The sequence below is a fragment of the Meles meles genome, chromosome 18 (genome assembly GCF_922984935.1).
Source record: "Meles meles chromosome 18, mMelMel3.1 paternal haplotype, whole genome shotgun sequence".
NCBI classification, from domain to species: domain Eukaryota; kingdom Metazoa; phylum Chordata; class Mammalia; order Carnivora; family Mustelidae; genus Meles; species Meles meles.
Genome location: NC_060083.1, coordinates 1,565,814 through 1,585,089, shown reverse-complemented (window position 1 = coordinate 1,585,089; position 19,276 = coordinate 1,565,814). Strand labels below are relative to the sequence as shown.

Genomic DNA, 19,276 nt, shown 5'->3' with positions numbered 1-19,276 from the left:
GTCGTATCACAGCCCCAAGTCACACAGCCCATGGCCCTGCCTTGTTTCGGTCACACACTCATCCCCGCAACGTTAACAAAATGTCTTCTTGCTCCTCTTCGTCGGTGACGGCTAGTTTTGCTGTGTCCTGTGGGGGTTGTAGAAATTCACACCGGGCGCTCGACAGAATCGGGGAGGGAAGAGCAGTCGCCCAGGTCGCCGGGGTGCACAGAGCGGGGGAGCATTGGGAGTCAGTGAAGCAAGGGTCTGCGGGGGCCGGGGGGGACAGCGTGCGCTCCCAAACCTTGTTTATTTGCATCCTGACCCTTCCCTCTTCCCTCTCCTCCTCTCTCCGGCCGGCTCCCACGGGGGCTGTGTCCTGGGGTCCTGCTGGCGGCTCCCTCCCTGCAGGGGTGGGTAGGGGTGGGCGGTCTTCATTGCTCCATCTGTGGAGCGGGAGTCATCGTGGGCACAGTCATGCCGGAGTATAAGATGCCCAGCGTCTTAGCCCACCCCCCCGGCCAGGCCGTCCCACGCTCACCCCCAGAACCAGCACACCCCCATAATGCTCCAAATCTCCTTCTCCTGGGGCTTTGCAGCTGACCGCCCCGGGACAGCAGACCCAAGCCTCCCACAGGCATCATCAGCCTGGGTGACCCCGGGTGCCCGGGGCTCCGTGCCATCCTCCCCCGGCGACAGAGCCAGTGGGCTGGGCAACCGGACCATGGTGCCAGGAGACGGAATCCGTTCCATAGGTTGCTGCTGGGGCCCCTCCTCCTGTCCCTTACTCATTAGCCAGGCCACGAGGTGACATGGGCTTGGCTGGGCAAGGCCGGCTGAGGAGAGTGCTCAGGCATGCAGGGCGGACAGCAGCCTGGTCTCGGAATGGACAGCGTTCAAGACACAGTCCCCCAAGACCGAGGGGGCTGTTGCCCTGCCCTTCGCAGGCTGGTCCCCGTTGGCTTTGGGGCCGAGGTGTGGACGCTCTTCGTCCTTTCCGGACCCCTGGTAAGAGGGTGAAGTTGGGGGCGGGTAGGCGGTAAGGCTAGGGGCTGGCCGCTGTCCAGATGTGATGGGGGCTGTGCCAGGAGCTGCGTACACACCCCCCCCGAAACTGCCCACGCTAACCATCTGCGGGCTGTACCAGGGACCACTGCCCAGAGCAGGTGACAGACAGCAGGACAGCTGTCCTCAGTGCCTGGGGTGGCCGCGGGGCCTGACCTCATTCTGCAGCCAGCAGCCCCGACTCCGAAGGGAGAGGCATGTTCTCCTTCAGAAAGAAATGGCAAGGCTGGGTCAAATCCCTGGGATGACCAACGAGACTCATTCATGCAAGGGTCTGCAGGACCCCCCTTGCCGTTTGCAGGGGGACGAAGGGGTCATCTGCCCACTCTGTTTCCAATGGGAAAATTGCTTTGGATGCTTTTTTTTCTTCTCACCATAAAGACTAATCAGTACACTCTCCCTACGGAAGTTCCAGATGAAATGGAAAGTTATAAGGCCACTTCTCTCTAATCCCACCACCTGGACACAGCGGTTACTCAGCCCAGTATGAGGGCTGGCCGATGATTATGAACAACACCATGGGATTATGAGATGTTTGGGTTCAGCTCTCTGAGCTCGGGGCCGGCGGCCGTGTTTTTTGGTGGGTCTCCGGTGCGAGCCCCCCTCAGTGTGGGGCTGGGCGGGGCAGAGCCCTTGACCCCGGCCGCTGTCCCCCAGTTTTTGTTCCAGGTGCTGACCTTCATGATCCATGTCGTGAGTTCGGTGTTTTGCGGGCACCTGGGCAAGCTGGAGCTGGCGTCGGTGACCCTCTCGGTGGCCGTGAGTACAGCCGGGCGGTGTGGGGACACCCCCCCTCCCCCGGGAGACACAGCAGGAGGGCTGATGGCTGCATTCACAGCTGGGACTGGGCAGGAAGGGGTTCTCTGGCTCAGCCTCCAGACACCGGGTGTCCCCCTGGTTTCCCCTCCTTCGGCCCCCACCCCTGACCAGCCCTGTGTTCTGTCCCATGCGTGGTTCCAGTTTGTCAATGTCTGTGGAGTTTCCATAGGATTGGGCTTGTCCTCAGCATGTGACACCTTGATGTCCCAGGTAGGTGGCCTCCGGGAGCCGGGCAGGAGGGCGCCCATTGAAGGCCCTTCAGTGACTCCGGCTCTGGGAGCCCATCAAACAGGCCCGGGAACAGCTGCTCCCAGCCCCCCTGCAAGGACCCCATGCTGTCAGGGACATGACCCATCAGAGAGTCTGAGAGCCGTGGAGGGAACGGGGTGGAGGCCATTCCCTGACCTCAGGTGTCAAATGCCGAGGGTGCACCTGTGGGGACCCTCCCGCCCTCGGGAGCCCACAGCCCAGGGGGGCTCAACTTTCCTGGGGAGGGGGGTCTGGACTCACAGTGGACCTGGGGACCTGGGCTCGGTCCTGGCTGCCACTTAGCAGCACGGAGACTCGACAGAGGTTCTCGGAGCTTCCCTTGCTCTAGCTGTGGTTGGGAGAGTGAGACCCTCCTTGGTAGGGGTTTTGAAGAACTGGGGACAAGGGGTAGACAGAGGCTGGCCACAGGGCCTGGCGTGGAGCTCGTGCTCCGTAAATACCGCGGTTGTAATTCTGCGAGCAGGCTGAGCCCAGAAGGGCCCCCTCCAGGCTGTAATCGGGGGGCGCCAGAGGCCCGCTGCCCAGGCCTGGCCGGCTGCCTACGGTGTCCCGGGTCCGTCCCCACAGCACTTAGGGCCGCTGGGAGGTTGACGCCCTGGCTGGGCTCCCCCAGGGGCCAGAGGGCAGGTACTGAAGGTGTGGGCAGCCTGACCCAGGACTGAGCTGTTTTGCAGAGCTTCGGCAGCCCCAACAAGAAGCACGTGGGGGTCATCCTGCAAAGGGGGACGCTGGTGCTCCTTCTCTGCTGCTTCCCCTGCTGGGCGCTCTTCCTCAACACCCAGCAGATCCTGCTGCTCTTCCAGCAGGACCCGGCCGTGTCCAGGTACGGCTTGGCTTCTGCCGGGACTCCCTAAAGGGGCCCACTCCCTAGCGCACCCCCAGCTTCTCTGGGTCGCCAGCAGTCCCAGGTGCGGCTCCTAGGGGGAAGGTTCCAGGATCCCCGTGTTCCGGTCTCTCCCTTCGTGGCGTGCTGCTCCAGCTGCGGCCAGCACGGGGCAGACACGAGGCCTGCTTTCATTCGGGAGGAAAGGAGAAAAGAAAAGGATTTGCATTTGTGCCCCCACTTGGCAGTACCTTGCTGGTTTGTAGGACGCGCACTTCATCTGCTCCTAGACTGATGAGCTCTCTGCTTCTCCCCGCCCCCCCTTACTCACCGCATGTCACTTCCAGTGGAAGTCCCCAGCCATGGTTAGGACCTTGGACCCTCCCACCCCCTCCTGGCACTTTCCTAGCACACAGTCGTGGCACCCTGTGCGGTAGAGGCAAAGGCTCTCCCCAAACCTGGGGTGCCCAGAGTGCTCCTCGGGCAGCCTCGCAGTCCCCGATCCCTGTTGCGGAAGGCGCGGCCCGGACGGCTCTGGACCTCCTGGCTCTCTTGCAGGCTCACCCAAGAGTACGTGCTGATCTTCATTCCCGCACTTCCGGTGAGTGCCTCTGGCTGCCGAGCCTGGAGGAGGGTGGACTTCCACTCCCTTAGATTCTAGCCGTTTGCTCGTCCATGCCTTTCCCTGCTCGTCCATGCTTTTCCATGCTCTGTGCTGGGAAGGCGCATGAGCCCGCAGCCGCTGAGGCCAGCGGAAGGCGAGAGGGGAATCTGGGTCTCCTTCCAGTCCATTTAAGATTGCCCATTTAAGAAGTTTTCTGATTAGAAAACCTTTCATTGGCGAAGTTGTGGGAGGCGTGGGAATGAAACATTTTAAATCACCTCTGGTCCTGTCCACCCCCCCCACCCCCCACCCCCCGCCCGCAGAGAGAATATAGGGTAATCGCTCTTTCCAGGGTTATTTCTGTTCGCTGGGCACAGGTATGGTTGGAAAGAGGGTCCGTGTGCGTATGTGTGTGTATCTTGTATTGTAACGTGATTTTCCCCTTTCCGATACATTGTTAGTCTCTGGATATGATTACAAACAGCCTTCTGTATCCATTTCGAAGGCTATGAAGCCCCCACTAACGCCAAAATGTGTTGACCCGTCCCTTTCTGGTAGGCATCTCAGTTGTTTCCAATACTATCGGGAAGAAGAGTGTGATAAACACTCTTACAGAAAAATCTTCCTGGGGGTGCCTGGGTGGCTCCGTGGGTTAAAGCCGCTGCCTTCGGCTCAGGTCATGATCTCAGGGTCCTGGGATCGAGCCCCGCATCGGGCTCTCTGCTCAGCGGGGAGCCTGCTTCCTCCTCTCTCTCTCTCTGCCTGCCTCTCTGCCTACTTGTGATCTCTGTCTGTCAAATAAATAAATAAAATCTTAAAAAAAAAAAAAGAAAAAGAAAAGAAAAATCTTCCTGAACACCTGTAACGATTTCCTTCCGGAGCTTTACAGGAATTGGTGTTGCTCTGGTAACGGCTTTTGATACCACTTGGTACCCATTCTCCCCCACGAGCAACCCTCTCGTGAGTGCAGAGTATCGTTACTAACATTTTTTTTCCAATCCGAAAGAGTTGTCACAGGTGTTTTATTGCTAATGAACCTTTTTTTTCATGTCTTTATTGATCATTTTGTTCTTCTGTGAACTGTCCGTTCCCTTTGCTTATTTTAGTGGATTCATCTTTTTTAAAAAGATTTATTTATTTATTTTAGAGAGAGAGAGGGAGGGAGGGAGGGGCAGAGGGAGAGAGGGAATCTCAAGCAGACCCACACTGGGCACGGAGCCCGACACAGGCTTTGATCTCAGGACCCTGACATCATGACCTGAGCGGAAACGAGAGGGCAATGCTTAACGGACCGAGCCACCCAGGAGCCCCTGGGTCAAATTTTTTCTACTTATTATAACTCTTGTTGACTAATAACCCTTTGTCCTATATGGTACACACTTTTTTCATTTTTTAAGCTTTTCACTCGCCTTTTAATTTTTTAGTATTTTTGGCCTAAAGAATTTCTAATGTATACATAACAGACCATAAACCCTCTTCTTTGTGGAGTCTTTGATGAGTTTAAAAACACTTACTCCCCCGCCCATTACAAGATTATATAAACATTTGCCTCTGTGTGGTCTTTGAGCCTTCCCATGGTTTTTATTCTTACCCTTAAGGCTCTAATCTAGCTAACAAACTTTAACTAGGACTCATGATTGTGTCTTCTCTCCTTTCTCCATTAATTTATTAAATACCAGCTAAGCAGGGCATCTGGTCAAGTCCGTTTCTGAGATTTCCGGCTGACCCCAGCGGTCGGTATGTCTGCTTAGGAATCCGCCGCTACCCTCTTTGATTTGTTGAGGCTTATCGAGACACGTGACTGGCAGGAGGTGGTGGGTGGGGGATGGGGTCCTTGGGATGACAGCACTCCTTTGGCAACTTGCCAGACAGGGCCAGCGGGGCTGGGCCAGGGGAGAACATCCTATTACATTATCACTGTAGCAATCGAATACAGCAATATTCGATCGAATAAAGCAAGGCCCTCCCATAAAATGCTGCTGTAAAATTGACCAGTGAAGCAATAATAAAAGTACCAAGTATCATTTACATAATGCTTACCTAACACTTGGCGCGCTTAAACGTGCCAGATACTGTTTTGTGAGCATCTGACGGTTATTAACTTCACATATATATGTAGAGATGAATATGCAGTATTCACAGAGATGATTATGCCCATCGTAGATGAAGAAACTGAGGCCCAGAGAGGTTAAGCAACTTGCCTAAGATCACACAGCTCGTGAGAAAGCAGGGCCAGCACTTGAATGCAGGCAATCTAGCTCCGGCTCCTTGCTCTTAAGCACTGGGCTATACTGAGGAGAACCAGAGGCCTGAGGGAAGGGATGGGGCAGGAAGGCACAGGCCCGGGGCCAGGCTTTGACGGAGGACAGAAGGGGGGGGCGGGGACGGAACCCCAAGCACACACACACTGATGCGCATGCCCGCTCTGTCCTCCTGCCACCCCATGGGGACTTGAGCCTACTCTGCAGGGACTACTGATGGCCACTCTGCTCAGCCCTCCTCTCACCCCCTGCCAGCCCGAGGCCACTCCCCCCCAGATTATTGTTTTCAGCAGCCGGAGCCAGGTTCAAGGGTGGTCACAGCCCGTGGATCGGGGCTCTGCTGGGTGCTTCTGTGCACCAGCCCCTGGGTGGCCTCCCTGAGCTGATGGATGGTCCGGGTCAGCAGCCAGGCGCACTCTGCCGGGTGCTTGCCCTCTTACACAAGCCTGCGGAGCTGTGCTCTCTGTCGGAGCCAACCCTCCCTCCCTATCTGTCCCTCCCTGCGGCCAAGCAGGAGCCCCGAGGGGGCGTCTATCCTCCTAGGCAGGGCCAGAGCACCCGAGATGGCTCAGCGGGCTTCAGCCCACCCCAGGGGGCCCCGGGCATACTCAGGTATCAAAGAAATTCCTGTTGGTGGTCATCTCGTGCTTTGAGATAGTCGTTGTTTATCTGTGTGTCTGGTTTTTTGTTTTGTTTTGTTTTGATTTGACACAGGCATTTTTCCTTTATGTGCTGCTGGCCAAATATTTGCAAAATCAGGTACAGCTCTCTGGCTAGAGGGGCGACCCCTGGTCCCAGCATACTGCCCCATTCTGGTGGGAGGAGGTGCCTGGGGCTTTTCTGCACCATCTGGGAGACTGATCAAGGCCCAGCAAGGAGCTGCATGACCCTGGCCTCTTTCCAACCCCTGGATATGCCTGGTCTGGGCCGCACCCCTCGCCCCTGCACCCCACCCCCTTCATTTATTTCAGGGAATCGTCTGGCCCCAAGTCTTCAGCGGCATCGTGGGCAATTGCATCAATGGCTTGGCCAACTACATCCTGGTTTCCGTGCTGAGACTGGGGGTCAGGTGAGCTCCGGGACTGGGGGCTTCGGGGGCCCCACCAGGGAGCACTGCCCCCCAGGCACCCCACCCCTGAGTGGGGCGGGTCGGTCACCATCCTCACCTCACGAGAACCGTAGGGGCTGCCTCGGTCATCCAGAAGTGGGGTGTCATGAGGAATTGGGGGTTCCTACTGGTCCCTCAGGTTCTGGGGGTCTCCCCACCAAGGAGAAGGGGAGAGGAGCCCTCTTCATCCGTGCCCCAGCCCACCAGGAAAGGTCAAGAGTGGGGACTTCAAGCAGGGTGACTTCAGGGACTCTGTCGTCATGGTGCCTACGGCACTAGAGAGTCCTGTGGCCGATCCCGGGATGGGGGTGCTAGCTGAGCCATGCCTGGGCCTCCTTCCCCTCCATGCTGGCTTCAGCAGGGGAGCCCCAACCCCCAGGGCCAGAGTCGGACATTGGCCCTAGCCCTGCTCTCTCTCCTTTCCCAGGGGCTCCGCTTTCGCCAGCACTCTCTCCTTCTTCGTGCAGACCATCTTCCTCTTCCTCTACATCGTGCTGAAGAAGCTGCACCTGGAGACATGGGCAGGTGCAGGCGGCCGCCCCGCCTCTGGGGGGGCTGAGCAGGCAGGATCCCATCACGGTGTGCATTCGGGGGGGACAGAAGACCCGGTTGGAGCCCTGTGGGAGGGGCCCTATCTTCGGGCTTGCCTCCGCTTCCCATCAGGTCCTCCTACCCTTTTGCTCTACCCCTCAGGACCCCGCCCCATCAAATGTGACAGGGTACAGAGCCCTGCTGGGGACAGCCCCAGGGTGCTTTCTGGCCTGGTCCTGATCTCAGGGCGAGGACACAGGGAAATCCTAGGTGTCGGCAGCGGGCCCAGCGCCCCACATTTCTGACCCCAGTTAAACTTCATGACACCTTTTTATCCCCAGTTTATTTACACAGAGGAAACAGACAGAGTGAGTTTGAACGATTTCCCCCAAATGCTAGAGACCGCACATGGTGGGGCTGGACTTGAACCTGTGGCTGTCTGAGCTTTCCTGCCTCCTGAAACCTAACTCTGCAGACCCTAGGGTCCTCTTTCAGGCATTTCAAGACCAGCTCCGTGGCTGGGGCCTCAATCACCGGGCAGGGAGTCTGGGGTGCGCCCCCCTCCCCACCTCACTGCCCATGTCTGCACAGCCCTATCTGTGCAGTGGGCGGGCATGCGCCTGGCACACCCCATGCGGAATGCAAAGTGTCTACACCGCTGAGCTAGCGGGGGACTGGGCGGAGCCAGCGGTCTGCGGTGGGGCGCGGCGGGGGGGGGGGGCTCCTGCAGTGGGCAGGCATGCGCCTTGGCTCCCTGCCCGGCTCCTGATGGGGGCTTCGTTCCTAGGCTGGTCCAGCCAGTGTCTGCAGGACTGGGGCCCCTTCTTCTCTCTGGCGATCCCCAGCATGCTCATGGTGTGCATCGAGTGGTGGGCCTACGAGATCGGGAGCTTCCTCATGGGTACGTGGATGAGCATGGCTCAGAGAACCATGTGGGCATCTCCGAAACCCCTCCACAGGCGGGCAGTTCAGCAGCCTGGGCCAGGCTGGGCCTGTGGCTCTCTCCTCTCCCCTAGAGGTCGGGAGCTCCCTGAAGGCAGGCCTGAGCCTTTCATGTCAGGACCCCAGCACCGCCCAGCAAAGGGCCTAGAACCCAGCAGGTACCTGGGGCTAGGTGGTTGAGTCTGTGAGGGAGCAAGGGACTGAACCAGCTGGGGTGTGACACGCGTGTTCTCATCAGAGCACCCAGGGCAGTCCACACACCCCGAGAATCAGGTGCAAGAATGGCCCGGGGAGACCTTCTGGGGCCAGTCCTTGCCCCCCATTTATTTATTTATTTATTTTTAAAAGTTTCTTTCTTTTAAGATTTTTGTTAAAAGATTTTATTTATTTATTTGACAGACAGAGATCACAAGTAGACAGAGAGGCAGGCAGAGAGAGAGGAAGGGAAGCAGGCTCCACGCTGAGCAGAGAGCCTGATGTGGGGTTCGATCCCAGGACACTGGGATCATGACCTGAGCCAAAGGCAGAGGCTTTACCCCACTGAGCCACCCAGGTGCCCCATACGATTTTTTTTTTTTAATGTATTTATTTGACAGACAGAGATCACAAGCAGGCAGGCAGAGAGAGAGAGAGACGAGGAAGCAGGTTCCCCGCTGAGCAGGGAGGCCGATGCAGGACTCTATCCCAGGACCCTGAGATCCTGACCCGAGCCGAAGGCAGAGGTTTTAACCCACTGAGCCACGCAGGTGCCCCCTTGCCCCCCATTTAGACAGGTAAACTGAGTCCCAAGAACAAGAAACTGTCCAGAGTCACACAGAGCTGCACAGTGGCAGGGCTGGGACCCAAACTCGGCTCTCTTGACCTTGGCCCAGGTCTCTTTCTCTCACTCGCCATGCCGAGGTACACCGAGGACTTGAAAGTCAAACCGTACAGGGAACAGCCTCCAGAAAATTCCACTGGGATTTTCCTAGAAGGCTGAAGGCCAGGAAGGAACATCTTCCATTGTAAATCTGCCCTTGGAAATCCTTTGCCCGTCAGCGTCCAAAGCCTGGTCTCTTAGCCGTCCCCAGGGCTGGGTGCTGACTATGTGCCCCCCACCCCGTTCTCCCCAACTCCTCCCTGCAGGCCTGATCAGCGTGCTGGACCTCTCGGGCCAGGCCATCCTCTACGAGTTGGCCACCGTAGTCTACATGGTGAGTCTCTTCTGGGGGTACCTTCGCCACACCCTCCATGCTGGCCTGGCCCCCTTGATGGCCTGGGGTGTCACAGAAGAGGGGCAGACGGTCACCCTAAGGGCCATCTCTATGTCCTGAGGGACCCTCCTGGACCCTCTGTGCCCATTCAGGTCTGGGCCCTGCTGGGGCAGCTGCTCCACAGGTGGTAATACTGAACTAAATGTGGTGTTAGAATTTCTTAAATGATCACCATTTAACAACGGGGAAATTTTCACACAGTAATCTGAATTTTTGCGTTCTCTTGAAAAATGGGACATTCCATTTAGCGGTGGGCCCACACTCCGGCCTTCCCCAGTCAGCGAGAGCTGGGTGATGGTGTTCCCTCGTTGTGCTGGTGGCAGGGGCAGGGGACCTCCCTGTCGCCCACCACAGTCCCCATAGCTCCCCCCTCCCCCCACAGAGACGTGAGTTGTCCCATGTCACTCAGGTGTGTATCTGCCAGCCTCCCGGGACAGGCAGTCTGCGATCCTGGGCTTAAGGAAATGACTCACTACACTTAGAGCAGTCATATAAGGGGCTTTCTTTTACGAATGGTTTCCCCAAAACTTGGTTTTTCTGGCATACTTAAGACCACAGCTGCCTCTGAAAAATGCATTTACTCACGAGTCGCCTTGTGACGCCTTCTGGAGAGCATGGGACGGCTGGCTGGCTCAGGGCATCCCCGGCCCCGACCTGTTCCCTGGCTCAGGACCCACCCACGCTGTTCAGGTTGGTTCCACTGACCGCCCTTTGTTACCTGTGATCCCAGATTCCCTTGGGGCTCAGCAACGCCGTCTGCGTCCGGGTGGGGATGGCCCTGGGAGCCGCGGACACCGCCCAAGCGAAGCGGTCAGCCATCTCGGGCATGCTTTGCACAGGTGAGCAGAGTCCTCTGGGGGAGCGGGGGAGGGTCTTGGAAACTTGGAGCCCCGGGGCAGGGGAGAAACCAGCCCCACTCGCCGGCCTGGCGCAGCCCTTCCAGGGCAGAGTTGACACCTTTCCACCCCTTACCTTGGTGTGTGACCATGTGAAGTCCCTTCCTCCCCAGGCGCCTTCCTCCAGCTGGCCAGGGCCCTTTTGCAAATTTGCCCTCCCAGCACCCCCAGGAGCTTGGGGGCCTGCCCCACCCCTCCCGCCGCCCGAGCTGAGCCAATCTTGTGTCCTCCTCGTGGCTTTCTGTGGAGAGCGGCAGTTCTCAGATTCTCGGCGGCGTTAGAATCGGCCTGACGGCTGTGTGGATCCCCACTCCACCGGGCTTTCCCCCCCCTGGTCTGGGGGGATGGGGCCGAGAACCCACATTGTGAACAAGTTACCAGGGGATGCTGAAGCCGCTGGTCCCAAAAGCCCACTTGAAGAACCAGAAGAGGAAGGACAGTCCCTCCCTTGCCCTGCCTGGAGGGGTCCTCAGCTGGGCTCCTCCGCCGATTGGGGTGGGGGTGGGGTGCTCGGGGACAAATGTACTTCCTTTTGTCTCTTCCAGTGGGGACCTCGCTGGTTGTGGCCTTACTGCTGAGCCTCCTGAAAAACAAACTGGGGCATATTTTTACAAATGATGAGTAGGTAATCCGTTCTCTTCACTCACTTCTGGGAAGTACCAGAGTGGCCGGCGGCTGGCCCTCAGGGTCGCGGGCTGGCTTGGCACTGGGTCCAGAGGAAGCGGGACTAGCCCCGACTTTGCCCTCACTGGGAGGAAGCTAGTTAGCACCGGCTCTGCCCGGACCGGACCGCGGCGTCTGTCACCTGCCGAGGGGAGGGCGGTAAGAGAGTGGGAGGGGAGGGCCCCCCTGGAGTTTAAGAAACAGACAAACGTGCAGGAACTCAGCACCGGGAATGTCAGGTTCCTCTGGGGCCGTGTCTTCTCTCCCGATCCTTTTTAGGAGGTGGTGGAACCGAGGTGGAACAGAGGGCAGATAAGAACGTGGTCAGGCCTTTGATCTCCTCACGAACGTTCTCCCCTGTGTCTCCTGCAGAGAAGTCATCGCCTTGGTGAACAAGGTCCTGCCGGTTTATACCGTCTTTCAGCTGTTTGAGGCCCTCTGTGTAAGTACTGCCCTGGTGGGAAGCCTGACCCCCCAGTCCAAGTCCAAGTTCATGGGCGCTCCCTGGGGCCTCCATGGGATGTGAGGATTAACTCACTGAAACAGGTAAAGGGCTAAGTGTATACAGTAAATGCCCAAAACCTTGGCTCGGATCAATTCTATTGTTATTCAAAACAATGGCTCCCCTTTCCTTCAGCCATTCCAACAAGCCAAAAGACAATGGAGATTAGCGAGAAGGATTGCACCCACATAAACTCCCCTCCCTGTTCTGGAGCAAAGGGATCTGAGAGGGAGGGAGTCACCCCAGAGCACTGAGGGACCCGAGTTTTCTGCATCTCTGAGTGCTACGGGACGGGTCCCATTTAGTGCAGATCAGAATGACATGAATTTTTAAGAGCGTCACATTAAAAAAAAAAGAAAAAGAAAAAGAAAGAAAACACTAATGTCTCCTTTTAGAAGCAGAGTTTGGAACCCTGTGTCTTTTATCTTGTGACTTTGTTACTCATTTGAGTAGTCTCTGTGTGTGTGTTCCTTTAAGATATTCGTATTGAATCAGGTCTTCTGGGAATCAAGAGTTTTATTCCCCCTTTCCATGTGGCTGGAACTTGACTCCAGTATGATGGGTACACACAGAGCCTCTCTGTGCCTTGCTCCCAACGTTGGGGCACAAGGGTTCAGTCTTTCAGCATGAAATGTTATGTGTAGGATTTTTATAAATGCCCTTCATCAGGCTGAGGAAGCTCCCTTCTGCTCCTAGTCAAAGCATTTTCTCATGAACCGTGTTTTCTAGATTTTCTAGAATTTTCTAGAATGTCTTTTCTATGTCTACGGAGATAATCACGTGACTTTTGTCCCTTATTTTGTCAATATGATAGAATCACATTAATTGATTTTAAAAAAGCGTTAGACCTTGCAGTCCTGTGATAAGGCCCTCCCCACCATGGCCCAGATCTTCTTATCTATTGCTGAATTTGGCTTGGCAACATTTCACTCAAGATTTTGCATCTACATTCATGAAGGATGTTCATCGGCCAATTTTTACCTTTTTTTTTTTTAAGATTTTATTTATTTGAGAGCAAGAATGAGAGAGAGAGAGCGAGAGAACATGAGAAGTGGGAGGGTCAGAGAGAGAAGCAGGCTCCCCGCTGAGCTGGGAGCCCGATGTGCGACTCGATCCTGGGACTCCAAGACCATGACCTGAGCTGAAGAAGGCAGTCGCTTAACCAGCCGAGCCCTAATTTTTATCTCTGCGATCTCTTCATCTGTCTTTGGTGTCAGGGTAGCACCAGCCTCACGGAATGATTCTGAAAGTGTTCTCTCCTCCTAGGCTTTCTGAGTTTGGGAAGGATTAGCATTATACCTTCTTTAAATATATTTAAGCCCTTCTGGGCCTGAGCTTTGGTCAGAAGGTTTTTTAATTAATTCCACTTACTTATTTGTTACAGGTCTCTTCACTTTCTACTTCTTGCTGAGTTATTTTCAGTAATTGGTGTCTTTCTGGTCATTTATACATTTCAACTAAATCTATTTCTTTGGCACAAAGTTACTCACCATGTTTCCTTATCGTCCTTTCCTCTAGGGTCAGTGGTTAGGTCCCTTCTCTCATGCCTGATTTTGGTGATTCATGTCTTCCCTTTCTTACTTTCTTAGTCTTATTTTACCAAGGTCAACTCCTTGGCAAGTGTTTGTCAGTTGTTGCGGATCCCCCCCCTTTTTTTAAAGATTTTACTTATTTATTTGATAGAGATTAGAGATCAGAGAGGCAGGCAGAGAGAGAGGAGGAAGCAGGCTCCCCGCTGAGCAGGGAGCCTGATGCGGGGCTCGATCCCAGGACCCTGGGATCATGACCTGAGCCGAAGGCAGAGGCTTAACCCACGGAGCCCCCCAGGCGCCCCAGCTGTTGTGGATCTTATCAAAGAACTAGAGTTTGGGGTTTCGTTGATTTTCGGTTGTTTTTCTGTTGTCTGTTTCAGTGACTTCCATTCTCGTCATCATTACTCCCACCCTCCTGCATTATTTCCATATGGTTTTGCCCTTACTAGTTCCTTAGGGTGGAATATTAGGCTCGCAATTTTTTTTAAATGTTTTAATTTTTTATAAACATATAATGTATTATTAGCCCCAGGGGTACAGGTCTGTGAGTCGCCAGGTTTACACACTTCACAGCACTCACGATAGCACATACCCTCCCCAATGTCCATAGCCCCCTCCCCCTCTCCCAACCCCATCTCCCCCAGCAACCCCCAGTTTGTTTTGTGAGATTAAGAGTCATTTATGGTTTGTCTCTCTCCCAATCCCATCTTGTTTCATTTATTCTTCTCCTATCCCCCTACCCCCCCATGTTGCTTCTCCATGTCCTCATATCAGGGAGATCATATGATAGTTGTCTTTCTCCGATTGACTTATTTCACTAAGCATGATACCCTCTAGTTCCATCCACATCGTCGCAAATGGCATGATTTCATTTCTTTTGATGGCTGCATAGTATTCCATTGTGTATATATACCACATCTTCTTTATCCATTCATCTGTGGATGGACATCTAGTTCTTTCCATAGTTTGGCTATTGTGGACATTGCTGCTGTAAACATTCGGGTACACGTGCCCCTCGGATCACTACGTTTGTATCTTTAGGGCAAATACCCAGTAGTGCAATTGCTGGGTCGTAGGGTAGCTCTTTCCAACTTTTTGAGGAACCTCCATGCTGTTTTCCAGAGTGGCTGCACCAGCCTGCATTCCCACCAACAGTGGAGGAGGGTTCCCCTTTCTCAACTCAGTTTGGTTTTCTGGGTTTGTTTTTTCTCCCTTTAATTTTAGGCTTAGCTTCCTTGGCGTCGGGGAGGAGGGGACAGGGGATAGTGGCAGTGGGCCCTGGCCCGTCTTGTGTGCTGGGCACCAGAGACTGACCCTGTCATTCAAAATGCTCTAAAGGCTTCGTGGCTTTGGCACTGTAACATTTCAGATGGATAATTCCTCAACCCACTAGATGCCAGTCACGCATCCCTCCCCACCATCCCACACCATCTCCAGACATTGCCAAGTGTCCCCTAGAGCCCGACACTGAGGAGTACTTGTGCAGACCACATCAATCATCATTTGGGAGGAGTCTTTTTCTAACCCAAAAATACCCTCTATGTCACAATAGATAAACATGAGTCACCCATAGCCCGCATTTCCAAGTTCAAGAGGCACCGTCTCCCCTCCTGCGCGCATTGCCTCTTTGCTCAAAGTGTGGTAAACAAACCACAGAAACCGGCACATCCTTCACTTAAGGGAAAGAAAAAGAACCAAGTGTCTGGGCATCAGCCTTGCCGACGAAACATGAACCGTGGCTCTAGTCCTTCGTGCACTAGGTCAGGGATCAGGCCGGGAGGATGAGCCTAGAAAAATAAAGCTGAGCTAGTATTTTCCCCAGAGGAGTTTCTATAACAGGGGACACCTTTGCTCGCCCCGTGCGGTTTCCAGAATCGGGTCCCCCACCCCAAAATACCTCTCCACGTCTGAATCCCCAGGCCTGGGAAGGGAAGGTCAGGTGGCAGGAGGGGACTTTGCAGATGGGATCACGTGAAGAAAGATCTAGAGCTGGGGCAGATTATCTCGGATTATCCCGAAGACCCGACATGTAATCTCGAGGGTTCTCATGAGCGAGAGAGGGAGGCCCAGAGGCAGAAGGAAGACACAAGCCAGACAAGCGCTGGTATCGCCGCCGCCTGCGCTGTCTGTGGGCCGAGAGCCAAGGATTGCAGGGAAACCTCTGGAAGCTACAAAGGGCAGGGACACGGATTCTCCCCTCGGGCCTCCAGGAGGAACCTGCCCTGCCTTTAGCACAGCAAGACCCATTTCGGACTCATAATCTCCAGAGCCGGGAAACCGTGCCTGTGCCTCGTTCCACGTTGCTAATTTACTGGACTTTGCCACAGCAGCAGTGGGAAGGCCACACGGCACAACTCCATGAGCACAACTCTCTGTGACATCGGTCCTGTCTCCTGGACCGGCTGGTGGTTGGTCACCGGTCCCGCCTTGATCTTCTAGAGAGGTGGTCACGGTGTGGAGATGAAGGCGGGGGGGTGACTTGCCCCGACTCGGTCTCCCCACAGGAGAGAACGACAGCCCTGTCCAGGGCTGGCTGAAAGCAGGCCTTGCGGCGGGAGTGGCTTAGGAGGGAGCCCGGGGCAGGAGGCCTGGCTTAGGAGGGAGCCCGCGGGGGCGCCTGGGTGGCTCAGTGGGTTAAGCCTCTGCCTTCAGCTCAGGTCATGATCTCAGGGTCCTGGGATCGAGCCCCGCATCGGGCTCTCTGCTCAGCAGGGAACCTGCTTCCTCCTCTCTCTGCCTGCCTCTCTGCCTACTTGTGATCTCTGTCTGTCAAATAAATAAATAAAATAATAATAAAATAAAATAAAAAAAGGAGGGAGCCTGCAGCAGGAGGCCTGGCTTAGGAGGGAGCCCGCAGCAGGAGGCCGGCCACCAGTCTCCCACCCCCTCCCGCCCCCTCTGCCTCCCCTCCCAGTGCGTCTCCGGCGGAGTCCTGAGAGGGACGGGCAAGCAGGCCTTCGGCGCCGTTGTGAATGCTGTCATGTACTATGTTGTCGGTCTGCCCCTGGGCGTTGTGCTGACCTTTGTGGTCAGAATGAAAATCATGGGTATGTGCTGCAAGGGAAAGTCAGAAGAGGCCGGGGGGCGGGGGGGGGGCTCGGACGCTCTGTCCCCATGGCTGCTTGTCTCCCGCAGGCCTCTGGCTGGGCATGCTGGCTTGTGGCCTCCTGGGCACCGTTGCCTTTGCTGTCTACACCACCCGGATGGATTGGAAGCACGCAGCAGAGGAGGTGAGTGCGCGGCGGGCCCTGGCCTGGCCAAGCGTGCAGACTGACCGCTCCCCCAAAGCGCTTAGGGCATGTGGGGGAGCAGCGATTGGGGGAGGTGGGGGGCACAGAGAGGCCGCCTCGGCCTCCACATCTGCTCCCGTCGCTGTGGGGGGACCCCAGACGGTGCCAGGATGCTCTCCAACCACAAGGAGACGTGCACACACAAAAACCCTTCCTTAGCCAGCCCGAGCTGCTGGAAACCCGAACAAAAGCAACGAGCTCAGTCAAACGACGCTGAACCCAGACAGGTTTCCCGATCGCGTGGCCCCAGCCGAAGGCGGACACGTAACCGACGGAGCCACCCAGGCGCCCTGAGATTACCGTGTGTTAAGGCAGGGCGCTGGCGAGGCCGGTGCTGATCGGGAGGCCGACCCAGGCGAGCTCTTGCTTTTGTAGGCTCAGAAACATGCAGGGCTGCTGCCGCAGAGCCCTGACAGCACGGTGACCGTGGCGACCACGGCCCCCCGACCCGGGCCTGCGAAAGCCGTCACGTCTTCAGGTAATGCTGCGCCTAACGGTTCGGCGGGGCACACACCTGCCGGGCACACACCTGCCGGGGCACACCGCTCTGGGCGGACTTGCGTCTGGACCCCGGACCAAGCGGGGACTGTGCAAGCCCAGCCTGCTGTTCCCCCTTTTGGCACGGATGTCCCCTCCTAAATACCGGGGAGACGCTACTATCGATGAATTAAGGGGCCCTGTGCGAGCTCTTCACATCCTCAGCCTCGTGCGGTCATGACTGTGGCCGCGTTCTCAGATGAGGAAGGAGGGCTGAAAGCTTAGGTCTCTTCCCCACGGTCCCGCTGCTGGAACAGGTGAGATCATCATTGCAGGGGCCAGTCAGACCCTGGAGCACGTTCTCCTCCCCAAAGGTCACATCCTGGCCCATGGCAGTTGGTCTCCGCAGGTTAGCCTGGCTGGACCAGCTTGGGAGCAGGGGGCGAGGGGGGAAGCTTCCCCTGCCCATCTCTCTGTGCCCCATCGGACAGGCGGGCACCCCTGGTTTATATCCAGGGTCTCTGTGATGAAGGGGCAGCCTGGGTTTGAGGCCCAGGTGCCCTCCTAGCTCAGGCAGGCGTGGAGTGTGAGGCGTGCGTGTACGCAGCCCAAGGCCTCACTTATCTCCGTGACCTCTTGGCATCCTGGGCTCTGCGTTCAGCAGCGCAGTAGGGGGCCAGCGGACCCAACTCCGGCAGCTTAGAGTGTGGCGAGAGATCACAGCCAGGCATTCAACGTGCGCTCTGAAGACAAGCGAACGTCACGCTCAGCACGCGATCACGAGGCCGGGCTCGGATAGGAACCCCTTTAACGTGATCTTTGCAGTAGATCTTTCTTTAAGATCGTAGCAGATCTTAGCTTTCTCTGTGTAGCAAACTCACGTGGTGAGGTTTTCCCACTCGACCACCTCATTTCCTCCTCTGATCCTGCTGCGGAGTAGAGGAGGCCCATTCCTCTCCGGTGTGGGCGTGTTCTGTGTTAGGCACCGCGGCTGATTTATTAACTGTCACCAGCATAACGCACGCAGCCGGGCCTCCTGGTTCTAAGGCCGCCGCTCGCCCCCGGCCCCCCAGACCCCCGGCCTCCCAGCCCCGCTGAGCTGGCTCCCGTTGCCTCTGCAGTGGCTATGGGGAACTCCCCGGGCATCACTCTGACGACGTATTCGAGGCCCGAGGGCCATGTGGACCTCTTCGGGACGCTGGAAGTAGCCCGAGCCCCGTCGGCCCCGGCCAGCCCCCTGTCCGTGAAACAGCTGCTCGTGCGCCGCGGGGCCGCCCTGGGGGCGATGTCAGCCGTGCTGATGGTGGGCCTGGCCGTCAGGTTCCTGACCACCAGACACTAGCCGTGCGGCTCGGACCCAGAAAGGGAGCCGAGAGCGGCTGCCCTCCCCCTCGCCCCCTGCCGCCCACCCCTACCTGCAACAGCACCCACGGGAGCCAGTGTGGGGGGTGGGGGCAGCTTGGACCACAGCTCTGAAAACCAGCCGCGGCCGGCGCCTCGGGCGACAGCTTTCTCCCGTCCCCTCCCGACAAAGCCATCCACCGGCCCACGAGACCGTGCTGGGGCTGCTGCTGGGCGTCGGTCATGTCCAAGGCTTCAGACTGGGAGATTTCCGATCAAAACACAATCCCGAGAAACACAGTCGCCCAATTAAAAAGTACGTTGTTTTCTAGGAGACTCTGGGGCCCGGGTCTGTTCACAAAGCCTTTGTGGCACACCAAGGCTGGGGCCAGCGCACCCCGTGTGTCTCTGCCCCACGCGCCCCTGCAGATCTGGGCGCCGGGAAACCCAGACGAGGCAGGCGGCTGTCCACAGACCCTCCTTTGCCTTTCCGCTGACCCTCTGTTCCATCAGCATCGCGCTGATCAGAACTTGAGAAGCGCCTGCTCTTACGGCAGGGACGGGGTACAGATGAGAGCAGCCAGACCCAGATCGCCGGGCCACACAGCCTCGGGTGGAAGGCAGTGGCGACCCCAATTCTAGGACGCTTCTCCTGGAGGCCCGGGCCTGCCGAACGTTTTCAGGCTCCGCGTGCTTCCGGAGCGGAGGGCGGTTTGGCCTCCCCGCCACGCACAGTCCCTTCGGCTTCCGGCGCTGTAAACGCACTCACAAGTAAAGCGAACCTCCCGGTCAGAGCCAACACAAAAGCGAAAAAGGAAGCACAGAATGTAATCTCGGTTAGCAGGAGTCACGGTGAATTCGTGTTGTTTTCAGGACCCGGTGACACTCCGGGCCGCCGCTTCCCAGAGGGCGGAGATCCT

General features: G+C 56.7%; 1 protein-coding gene across 1 annotated transcript; it reads left to right on the top strand.

The window, feature by feature from the left end:
• The first annotated feature begins 809 nt into the window (after positions 1-809).
• On the top strand, positions 810-19,162 carry SLC47A2 (solute carrier family 47 member 2). Its single transcript, XM_045986395.1, has 17 exons — positions 810-987; positions 1,702-1,803; positions 2,005-2,073; positions 2,808-2,956; positions 3,515-3,557; positions 6,536-6,580; positions 6,793-6,890; positions 7,357-7,454; positions 8,248-8,361; positions 9,528-9,595; positions 10,386-10,494; positions 11,097-11,172; positions 11,587-11,656; positions 16,163-16,295; positions 16,384-16,478; positions 16,914-17,016; positions 18,137-19,162. The coding sequence occupies exons 1-17, from the start codon at positions 835-837 to the stop codon at positions 18,355-18,357; spliced, it is 1,746 nt and encodes a 581-aa protein (XP_045842351.1). The 5' UTR covers positions 810-834; the 3' UTR covers positions 18,358-19,162.
• The last annotated feature ends 114 nt before the right edge of the window (positions 19,163-19,276 follow it).

Excerpts from the sequence above, each read along its gene's own strand:
- SLC47A2 (XM_045986395.1), top strand. The coding sequence starts at position 835 with ATGCAGGGCGGACAGCAGCCTGGTCTCGGAATGGACAGCGTTCAAGAC. Across the intron at positions 10,495-11,096 it reads CTCGGGCATGCTTTGCACAG|TGGGGACCTCGCTGGTTGTG; the intron begins GTGAGCAGAGTC and ends TGTCTCTTCCAG. Across the intron at positions 11,657-16,162 it reads AGCTGTTTGAGGCCCTCTGT|TGCGTCTCCGGCGGAGTCCT; the intron begins GTAAGTACTGCC and ends CTCCCCTCCCAG.